This window comes from Mobula birostris, chromosome 15 (assembly GCF_030028105.1).
Source record: "Mobula birostris isolate sMobBir1 chromosome 15, sMobBir1.hap1, whole genome shotgun sequence".
NCBI classification, from domain to species: Eukaryota; Metazoa; Chordata; class Chondrichthyes; order Myliobatiformes; family Myliobatidae; genus Mobula; species Mobula birostris.
The window spans coordinates 39,475,298-39,487,408 of record NC_092384.1 but is presented as its reverse complement, the minus strand read 5'-3'; the positions used below and the strand labels follow the sequence as shown (position 1 = coordinate 39,487,408).

The 12,111-nt window shown below is 37.8% G+C and overlaps 1 protein-coding gene across 1 annotated transcript in view; it reads right to left on the bottom strand.

The window, feature by feature from the left end:
- Window positions 1–2,581: 2,581 nt before the first annotated feature.
- The window catches only part of LOC140210559 (NEDD4-binding protein 1-like), a 29,856-nt gene continuing 20,326 nt past the window's right edge, over window positions 2,582–12,111 (bottom strand). Inside the window, exons 5-7 of the mRNA XM_072279620.1 lie at window positions 11,459–11,566; window positions 8,337–8,441; window positions 2,582–4,596 (exon numbers count right to left, since the gene is read on the bottom strand). Of these exons, the coding sequence (XP_072135721.1) occupies window positions 4,347–4,596; window positions 8,337–8,441; window positions 11,459–11,566 (463 nt within the window). The 3' untranslated portion in view covers window positions 2,582–4,346. The remainder of the gene's footprint in view (window positions 4,597–8,336; window positions 8,442–11,458; window positions 11,567–12,111) is intronic.

Below are 12,111 nucleotides of genomic sequence, written 5' to 3'. Positions count from 1 at the left end.
GAAAGCTATCATGGCTTGTAGCGGGAACTGGACCAGCTGGAAAAATGGGCTGAGAAATGGCGAATAGAATTTACTGCAAGCAAGTGCGAGGCACTTAGAACACTCTGGGAATACAGGTCCAAAATTCATTGAAAGTGGTGTCACAGGTAAGTAGGGTCTTAAAGAAAGCTTTTGGCCTATTGGCTTTCATAAATCAAAGTATCGGGTACAGGAGATGGGATGTTATGTTGAAGTTGTACAAGAAATTGTTGAGGGCTATCTTGGGAGTCTTGATCACCTACCTACAGGAAAGATGTAAACAAGGTTTAAAGAGTAGACAGTAAATTTACAAAGATGGTGCCAGGCCAGAGTTATAAAGAAATATTGAATAGGTTAGTACTTTATTCCTGCAAATGTAGAAGATTGAGGGGAGATTTGATAGAAGTATACACAGTTACGAGAGGTATTGACAGTAAATGTAACCAGGTTTTTTCCACTGAGGTTGGGCAGGACTACAACTAGAGGTCATGGGCCAGGGATGAAAAGTGAAAAGATTAAGGGGAACAGAAAGAGAAATTTCTTCACTCAGAGGGTCGTGAGTAACGTTCCCTGTAAGGTGCATGCACACACACATATCTTATGCCACTAGCACACAAAAGAAGTTAAATTGCACACAAGAGGTTGTCAGCCTCTACCCAGTTGGTATGTATTATTTCATGATCATACACAATCACATTTTCTTTTTCATTCTCTGATGCAGTTGGTGTTGACAATGTGGAGCTTGCAATGATTTGTTTGCAGATTTTAGAACTAATTTATACTGTTGTTTTGAAGAAATTATTCAGTTCACACATGTAACTAGGCAAAAAATTGCATAGCACAAGACTTTTGAACACACTTCATTACTAATCAAAGGGAACATTGGTCATAAGAGTATGGAATGCGCTGCATGCGGGCTCCATTTCAATATCTAAGAGAAGTTTGGATGGGTAAGTGGATGGTAGTGGTATGCAGGTCGATGGGAGTAGGCAGCTTAAAATGGTTCAGACAGACTAGATGGGGCAAGGTGCCTATTTCTGTGCTCTACTTCTCTATGATTTTAAAGAGAATCGTGAAAACAGATCATTATATAAATTAATGCACTTTATTTATGCGTGATTCCTCTGTAGATTTCATCCTTTCCTTCATAAGTTATGTCACGTGTACTACTGTGTTTTATACCCTGGTTTGGAGAAACACTGTCTCACTTATATACAATATATGGTTATATATGTTATATACATATATGCAGTTAAATGACAATAAACTCCACTTGATTAACTACAAAAATAGGGCAAACTTGTACTACACAAGTCAAAAGAATCTTAATGAGTTTGTAGATGAAACAGTTTGTACGTCCTTATTCACTAAATGGTACAAAAGTCAATTGTTAGTAAATGACATATATCCTGACTTTCAAACCATTGCAGACTGATCTTAAATGTGGATCATTCTGACTGTAAAACCTAATATTGACTTCTAAACGCAAACACGAGGATATCTGCAGATGCTGGAAATTCAAGCAACACATACAAAATGCTGGTGGAACGCAGCAGGACAGGCAGCATCTATAGGAAGAGGTACAGTCAATGTTTTGGACCGAGACCCTTTGTCAGGACTTCGTCAATGAATTTGAAATGTAATCATGAATATACTTATATGAAAACAACCTCCTTAACTCTTGGAATGGTTGTGAAATTTTATTTGTAATATTGTTTTTATAACATTCAGTGCATGAAATTGAAAAATTCCTATGTTCAAATTCTTGAGATTACATACATCACTATTTTTTGGCTGTGACGATGACGACGAAGCCCAGTGTTTTGGACACTCAGTATTCCTGGGCTTCTCATATACACACAGCTTTAACTATGGTACACCAGGTGGCTTGTTAAACTGGACTTCACTTCAACACATGTGAAATTTGAAGTTAAAGATTGCTTGGAGTTTGGTTGGATATGATGTAGCCCTGAATAAAAGCCAATATCTTGTAGGACACTATCACTTAAAGGACATCCAACAGCATTATTTATATGCATGCATGGAAGGAGTGATGCTTATCTGAGCACTATGAAGTTTAATTAGCACCAGAGGATATGAATCAAACATGCTATACTGGAAAGTACAGCATTTATATAAAATGCAGTGATATCAATTTTAATACTGAAGAAAAATATTACTGAATTCCATTCCTGAACAGCGTAAAATGATGAATAATCTCCACAACTATAGCTTATATCTTGAAGAACGTTATTGGTTAAGTCACAGAAGAGTTTCAGATGTTCACTTTTCAAGCAGCGCTTAAAATTATTTACACAATTTGCAAAAAAAATTGTAATTAAAAAGTAGCAACCAAGGAAGCATCCAGACCAAAATTCAATTATATGTAATCTATATATTGTCAATCTGATCTTTTCTGAAAACTTAAGATCTATTTCCTTAAGAAAAACATACCAAGCAGGAGTTAAATAAATTCTCACGGATCTTCCAGATATTACTGGTTTTCTCTTCACTATTTCTCATACCGACTGTACCTTGGATAAAATCAGTCTACTCATACTCGTGTATTTAAAGAATGAGATTATTTAATTACAGTTACAGCCTCAAAAGTTAAAGCAGCTGCAATCAAGGATCAAAGTGTGCAGACAACACTGCTGTGTATCAAACTACCCAAGGAACACTTTATCTGACTGCCAATTTTGCATTGTCTATGGTAACAAAATGTCATCTGATACCAAGGAAATTGGTTTTAAAAAATTGGCATGCCAGTACATAAAATCAAAGAAAGACTTTAATCAAACAACAGGTTATTCAGTAGTGATCAACTGAAGTATTTTGAGCACATCTGTTTAACTCTTACATCAACAGCTTTACAAACTAGTTTTGGTTTGACAAAATACAATCTCAGGAAAGTTACAAACCAGTCCTCTAAACCATGAACAACTTTTCAAAATTTACACTAACATTTGTCAAAAAAATATATAATTGATATTCATGCTATTTACATGTTGCCTATAGCAAGTAAATAAATAAAAAATCTCCCAGTTTACACACTGGCATGTTTACAAAGATTTTTTGTACGTTTAGCATCTTGAAATCCAACCATTAAAAACAAATTAATAAAGAATATGTCCCAGAACATGTATATTTTACAAAAATAAAGGTTATACTGGTACCCCCACTGATACAATTTAAGCACTCACTGCTCTAGTCTGAATGTTCACAAAGTCTCTGCTTTTACTGTGAGCTGCTGTGCAGGGAAGCTGCACGGATCCAGCAACAAATCACCCCATGACTTAGTGTGGAGAGACAGCCTATGAGGAATGGTATTGAACAGGATAGGGCAAGCGATATAGCCACTTAAGAGCTAAGATATGGATCTTTGCACTGGCTGGAAAGGTAAATTTAGGTGATTGTTGGGAACTGATAGAAGCCGTCCATTTTGTAGGCAGACTACTCACATCCAGTGTCATCTCCACTCCTTCTCAAATGTGATAATGTGCCTCAGTTGAGGTTAGTGAAATTTCCAGGCTGGAGAGGGCTGTGCCACCAAGTGAGGAGACAACAGCAGTTTCCATTAGATGCAACCAACAGTGATTTGGGAGGGTTGACACCACTGAAAGCAGGTGTTGCATTTTTGGCAGCAACGCCCCATAATCGCTGTGCAATCCTGAGCTCCAAGTCTCAGCAATGAGTGGTGCATCACTCACTGCAGACAACTGCACCAGCACCCACAGGTGGCCTGCCCCACACCTAGCCAAGAAGACATTCATTGCTATATTTATAAAGGGTCTCCTGCACGGTAGTGGCTGCAGTGGAGAAGGCAGGGTATCATGCCAGAATCCTGGCATAGCAGCACTGTCAGTAACACATCTGCCTATATATGTATATAATGCTACAATGTCCTTTTTTTGGCCGGAAATCCATGCCTCACATTTGGAAAACTTGGAGCACTAAATAAGGTACCAGTACAAATAATCAGGCTTTTAAATTCCATTCTCACTTTGTGCTCTCTCGATTGAAAGGACACAAACAGGAACATAGATACTATTGACTCAGCATTCTCTGTAGCTGTAATAGGAAAATAAGATGGAAGCCAAAAATATATTCAATGTGATAGATATAGCAGTTGCTCCTGATGTAGAGAAGGGCTCCAGTCTTTGAATAAAGAACATTTTCATTCAAAGCCAGGCACTGCTTCAATCCCGAAACAAGCTCTTATGTTACGAAGGATTAGGGTATATAGTTTAGGTGTTGAGTTCAAATTTCACTTCAGAAATATTAAAATTTATGTTTTAACAAACATTTCAACAAACAAATGCAGCAAATTACTCGTGATCCAGCACCAATGCAGATAGTGCATTGGGATCTCTCATGAGTGGATTTGCTGAAAGAATTCGATCAATTTTTTCTCTTTGGGTAAGATCAGGAAAGATCTTGAACAATTCCTGTTTCAGTTGTTCAGTTTCTTCTTTTGATCGCAAATGCGGAATCACAGGTTGCTCCAAGAGTGGAGGGTAATTAACAGGTGGTGTTGCGAAAGGCACACTTTGATTAACCACAGCATTTTGCAAAGTCCTAAAAGGAAGAAAACAAATGCCATAAGGTGCTTAGTTTTCAGAATTGTTAGATGTATGTTCATTACATAATAATGACACCAGCACACATTCAACTGCTTCTACTAGCATTTTGAGAACAGAAATGCAGACTGAATCTCGTAAATAGCAATGATGTTCAGACACGTTTTTGAAATACATTTTCAATTTTTATAACTCTTGCAAAAAAGATTTACAGTAGGTGTTCCCCCACTGATTTCACTCGAATCCCAAATTGTCCATTTATATAATCAAAACCATCCATGTGATGCAGGGATTGCTGTCAAAGCCAGCAGTTACTTCTGCTTCTAAAGTATCCTAAGCGTTAATTAACCACCATCTGAATCACTGTAATCCATCTGAAGGAAATTACTTGGTGCATTAGGACAGCAGTCCCCAACCGGGCCGCAAGGAAACGGCACGATTTGGCAATATGAGTCAGCTGCACATTTCCTCATTTCCTGTCACACCTACTGTTCAGCTTGAACGCATGTGAGGTCATTACCCGCGCGTCATCCATGTCAGCGCGGGAAGAAGATCAACTCCTCAAGCTTGCAAATAACGGCAGGCTGAAAAGTATGTTTGACATAACATCTCTGCCGGCATTCTGGATCAAAGTCAAGGCTAAATATCCTGAGATAGCCACGAAAGCACTGAAAACGTTGCTTCCATTTCCAACATATCTCTGCAATGAATGCAACGAAAACTAAATTGCGGAATAGACTGGACATAAAAAACCCCCTTCGAGTATCGCTGTCTCCCATCACCCCTCGATAGGACCGTCTTGTTGCAGGGAAACAAGCCCAGGATTCCCACTGATTCAGCGATATTGGTGTGTTGCAATGATTCTATATGTTCATACAGGAAAAATATGTGCTGCGTGTTTAATATCCAAACGTTACTTAAAATGTTATGATGCTATTGACTTATAAGTGACTTATATAACCATATAATAATTACAGTACGGAAACAGGCGATCTCCGCCCTTCTAGTCCATGCGGAAGACTTACTCTCATCTAGTCCCACCGACCTGAACTCAGCCCATAACCCTCTATTCCTTTCCTGTCCATATACCTATCCAATTTTTCTTTAAATGATAGTATCCAACCTGCCTCTACCACTTCTACTGGAAGTTCATTCAACACTTACTTCAAACTCTCCTGATAATTGACTTATCACTATATTCATGCGAGGAAAATATGCGCTGTGTGTTTAATTTTAAATTCGTCAGATAAACCCTTTTAGAAATGAAATTGAGTGTATTAGCCACTTATCACCTATATTCTGGTCGTGATTAACCCCTCCCCCCCAACAGAATGGCCAAGAACAACTTGTAGAAAGAAAAATCGGTATGTACACGCATTCGCACACAGGTGCCCACGCAAGGCTTTATGGTCATGGTAATCTTTCTCGGGGTAAACACAACGTATTTGACTGCTCCTCTTGTCCGTTGGCAACCCTACCCCCCCCCCCCCCACACCAGGGTCAGCCGGTCCGCTAGAATATTGCCAATAATAAACCAGTCCGCAGTGCAAAAAATTGGGGACCCCTGCATTAGGATACCAAGTTCCAGGATTTAAACCAATGGATAATGAAGAATTGGCAATGGGATCGAAGTTGCTCTTTCACTCGTAGATGGTTCTAGATGACATTAAAAATGCCTTGGGGATTGTTGTAATGCATCCTTCTACGCTGCCAGTATAGAGAGAAGAGTGGGTAATAATCAACTGGACAGCCATGTTCTGGCTGGTAGTGAGTATCTTTAGGGTAGCTCACCCAAGTGACAAGGTGCATTCTGAGCCACACCCAATTTTCTCTTTCCAGTTATTATAAAGTTTTGGAGAATCATGGACACTACAAAGCCACTTGAAGCAAGTTATTTAGCTTTTGACCTTCTCTTGCAGCCATCAGGGGTGGTTCAGTTTAATTTCTGATCAACAATTCCATATTGCTGTTGGCCAGAACAAGTAAATAGTAGCATCAAGTAAAGGGTATGAAATTCTCTTGCTGGAGATCGTGAATGCCTGCTATTCATGATTATGGTAGTCACAGGGTTATCACAACCATCATGGGAATAGAAGAATGTACTGTTGAAATACGTTTAATCAATATTCCGAGATGGCTTCTGCAAAGGTGATTTGTTGTCCGCGAAGTTCTGAGAATGAAAGTGAATACAAGTCCGAAGGCCGATAAAAAGCTCACACTGAGGAGCAAGTTGCTTGGGACCATATCAGAATTCTAATTTAGGATTATACTGAATAGCTAGAACCAGATCAAGTCAGCTGTGATAAGGAACAATACACTTAACTTGAAGATATCCAGGAACTTAACTCCTTATGAAACCCCAAAACATTAAGAACCTGGGATTATGAAAATGCCCTTGAACCAACACTTAAAAGGAGAAATTCCAAGTCTAAGATTCAGAGTAAAGGTAATCTTCAAGCCTGACAGAGACTGAATACAACATTCTGACAGTATAATATGCAAGACATGAGTGCTTATATATTGGCTTTCAAATACAAATTTGCATAAACTTAGGTTAATCTTTTAGCATTTTTAGCAACTGTATTGAAGACACACTGACGACCTTAGTTGACTCTAAATTAACTGAATTCAACAAGCACAATACTGCTATTTGCCACACAGAAGCCTGGACTCTGCAAGAGCATATGGACTGGTGCACTTGAAAAGCACAGAAACAATTAATTTCAGCAGGAGGAAAAGTTCCTGGATCACATCCACACTATAGACAGTATCGTCAAAGAAAATGTGCAATCAAACTCAACAGGATGAAGTGTTTTTTTCCTGCTAAAAATACTATTGAAGAACGAAATGCATCATTCTGCTCTCCAGTGCACTGAGTCACTTTCAAATAAGGCATAATACAACCACTTTCAAGATGTATTCCTTCTCTCCCTCCCCCTCCCAAGATGTATTGAATCAACTGGACATACAGTATCTGAACCCCTAATTTAAATACATCCATGGTACTTTTACCATGGCAAATTAAGGGCAGATGTAGCTCAGATTCTGATTGGTGAAGAGGGTGCTGTGTGCAGTTTCATTTGCCTGAATGGAGTTTATTTTTTATTTTAAAAAAGTAACAGCCCCATATAAGCAAATAGAATCCAATTTATGTAAAGCACCATAAATATCAGAAATACAAATATTAATGCATTTTATTGACCCAAACAGCAAAATAACTCCCTAATCATCTTTCAAAAATTGCCATAGGGGATCTTTCACAAATACCAGAAAATCTGCAGACGCTGGAAATCCAAAGCAAATTTTTTTTTTTGTGGGATCTTTCACTCTTCCTGAACAAGCAGATGAGAATTCAACCTCAACTGAAAAACAACAGTCTGTACTAAAACGTTGTTTGAAATTGTAAATCTGCTTTTGGCCCCAGGAACTGAACAAGGAACTGAGTAGTTACATGCCCATGTCAAACTAAGACATAATTAAATCGCAGTTTTCACTGTGGTGAACAGCCAACTGATGCTACTTACTTTCAGGGGAAACTATTCCAGCAAGTTGCAGGAGTGCCTTACTGGTTTAAGAAACTGCACTCTAATAAAAATCATTAGCAGAAAATAAATGAAAACATATAAAAGCTCACTTCTTTTAGAATGATAACATTTGAAACATGAAAAAATTCAAAAATCTTAGTGACTCCTTTCCACAGCACAAACATCTGGATAAAATCCTTTTAGGATGCAGTACCTGGAAGTTCCTGCTTGCAGAAAAATGTCCAGTCTGGGTCCATTCCTTCCAAGGGGATCATCAGGTATCATAAATATGTCTCCAACAAATGTATACTGTAGTAATCTAATAAACAGAATAAACAGGTTAATACTTGCCCAAATAAGGTAATTCAATACATAATTTAAGTGTGTATATAATTGCAATATTTTTGCCTAAAGAATTTGGGCACATAATCATTAATTTTCCCTATCAAATCTGTAGTTTCTTACTTAAACATTCATTTATTTCAAGCAGTAAGAATGCCTCAAACTCAGCCTCAACTATAACAATATAAAAAAATGTTTGCTGCAGTAGACATTTGCTCTTGTGCCTGTTCTGCCATTTAATACAATTATAGCTGGCCTTTACCTCGTGTTCCTTTCTTTCACTAGTGCCTTTTTCCCTGGTTCCCTCAACACCCAGCAAGGGTCTTTGCAATCCAAATAGGCAGAGAATTCCAAAATTCCACAATTTCATTAACACTGGCTGAAGAACTATTTTTCACATCCATCCTGAATGGCAAACCCTTGACGCAGTGAATCCTGGTTTCAGGCACACCAGCCAGGGCACACATCATTTTGGCATTTGTTCTGCTAAACTTGATGTATATTTTTCTGTGATCACCTCCTAGTTTCCTATGCTAATGAGTAGTCCCTGCAGAACAGGCAAAGCGGTGGCATAGACTACTTAGATTCAGAGTAACTATCCAGAGATGAGAATTCAAATCTCTTCCTGGAAACTACTGAACTTAAATTGTGGTTTTAAAAATCTATTTATTAGTAATAATGACCATAAGACTACTGTTCAATCACTAAACCCAGCTGATATATCAGTGTTCTTAAGGGAATTCTGGAACAAGTGTGATAAGGGATATGCTTTCTGGCTGGTGCAAAGTGTACCAACGAGATCCCTCAGCATCAACACTTTTCAATTTCTCACCATTAAAATAATAATTGGTTTTTCTGTTTTGTCCCTTAAAACCAACACCCTTGCATTCTCACCTATGCCATCTGTTATTCCTCATCCTTTTACCTATAAATGGAACACAACCCCCCAAACCTTTGCATCCCTCCTTACAAACCAATCTTCCACCCAACTTTGTAGGAGCAGAATACATGAAAGCATTATTTCTTCATTCTTACTTACAATTTTGAATCAATGTGATATACAAATGTCTGTGCCTTCTCCCAGCGCAAACCCATCACTCACATTCGTCCACTTAGATCCCTGTAATCTATCTTCTCTCATATATGCAACACTCCTACACTGGAACTATTTACAGTAGCTAATTAACTCAAAAGCTCATCTTTATGACATGGGAATTTGCACATTCTCCCTATCCCACATGAAATGGGGAGAATCTGCAAACTCCACACAGACACCTGAGGTCATGATGCAATCCAGGTCTCCGGAACCATGAGGCAACAGCATCAATTGCTGCAACATACTTGATCTCTTTATCCAAATCCCTGATACAGATAGGACAACTGGGGCTTCATACCACCCACCCTATTTTACCCTCTCACCGTTTCTTAAATAATGGGGTTACATTTGCTACCTTCTAATCTGTGAGAATGATGAACCTTTTAAAGAGGACAAGCAAAAAATCAGTGTTTCTGGTTGTCACCAGACTTTATAAATTCCCTTTGCAAAGGAGCAAAGATAAGTAAACATATAATTTTATATAATGCTAAACCCAAACAATTTGGTGCTGATTGTAATCAACATGCAAATTATGAAAGTTTGCTCAACCTGCATGAACTAACGGTGGGTGGATTGCAATTAAAGCCACTGACCCTGGCAGACAATTAAATCATAGTCAATGCTTTTGTTCACAATTTAGTTACTACTGCTGGAAAATTCATCCAAAATGCTTCCCTTCATAGATAAGGAATAAGTATCAGCAGTTTAAGCATGAAGATTACTCAAATGAAGTTTTTGAATTAAGCTAGCTTCATTCAAGTAAAACATCACTTAAATGACAAAACGGGGAAAAAGTTGTAAAATAAAACCATTCACTCTTTCAAAGATTGCCTGCTACCAAGCAAATGAGACAATTCTGAACCATGCATTTTGTCAATATTTAATAATGAAAAATCATAACAAATCTTTTTTAGGTAGGAAATACCCTACCTAAGAAAAATATTTCATTCACTGCCAGTTTTGATGATGAGTCAAAATGCTTTTTGAAAAATGCCTGTTATTAACTTGCAGAATTTCCCCATTAATCTAAATTAACAGATACTTTCATTCATTATTTAAATCCATACATTTAAAGGTTTGGAAAAAACCAAAATTCTGAATATTTTATTTCAATAATTTCATTTAATGAACTTTGTCTGAAAGTTAATGAAATAGCCACAGACAACTTTAAATGGACTGACAATGTATATTCACCTGCTAAAATCTTGTCTAAATCACCGTTCAGACATGCTTTTCATATAAAATGCAGGCAGAAAACCAAAATGAATTTGAACGGTCTGACAACTTTTGTGAACACAATTCTGCCCATTAATGACTGCAAAAATCATGAATTCCACGAATAGTAAACTAAACGCTTACTTCTGTAGTACTGGCACAAATATTGAGTGTGCCAGGAATAAGCAACCCAGCATGTGATTTTTCTTTCTCAATTTATGAGGCAGAAAAATGTTCAAATATTGCAATGCTCATCAATGGATCCAATATGAATAAATAAAATTGATGGCTAAAGGAACAAAGTACAAGATGGAGTAAGGAGAATATTTAGGGTTGCAAAGCGAATGGACACTGAAATCTAATAGTTGAAAAGTATTCCACAGTTTGAGATCGATTCACTCACAGTTCTATTTTCAGTGCTTGATCCACTCAGAAAGCCCGATCTATGCTACCAGACACTAGGTTTTAATGTTTCAAAATTACAAGTTAGTTGTGTTGAACTCTGTATCAATTCAGGCATAACCTGAACTATGGCATCACCCAAAATTGCTTGACCTTAGATTGCCCACTTAGTATCTTCAGTTTCATGACTACAGATTTTAGGATCTACTATGATCCAAGTCAAACAGTTTTTGCACCAGTATTAGAATGTTCAATGCATACTGTTATAAATGTGTGCTTACCTTTCCTGAATTATTGATTTCCAGGCTGCAGACTCATACACGAATTCTCTCAGGTTGTCATTAGTGACAATAATTCCTCCAGTTTTCTCAGCAAGGTGCAATAAAAACCTGTAAAGGAACAACAGAATGACAAAAATGTTTGTCAATCACCGAGGGTGGAACCAAGGGCAGATTTTCACTCCCTTGGTTAGTGTCTTAACTTATCAATATTCCTTTACCTTGTTTTAGCAACTCAGGTCAACCAACAAACACATTTAAGGCTATTCTACTGACGTTTTACCTCACCCACATTCAAACTTTCTCTATTTGTCAGATTTCAGTCATCTGCTCCTAATAGATTAGCTCAGGAAATGTAAAGGCATTATAGTTTGGGAGAGTGGGGTAAGTAACAGCAATTACCACGTGCAATATAAGGTGAGAGGAACTGTAGCATCTAGGCTCTCTTTGAACACCTGCAGTAGATACTGTCAGTTCCTGCCAATGGCTTGCAAATATAGAGATGGTCGTGATGCAGCTCTGAATGACAATTTAGAAGAGTGGTTGTGTGTTCAATATCTGCCCTCATGAGGACTCCTTTCCACATTGAGCAATGGGGTAATTCATGTCCAGGGAGCAATTTCTTCATGAATATTTCTTTCTTACTTTGAAAATTT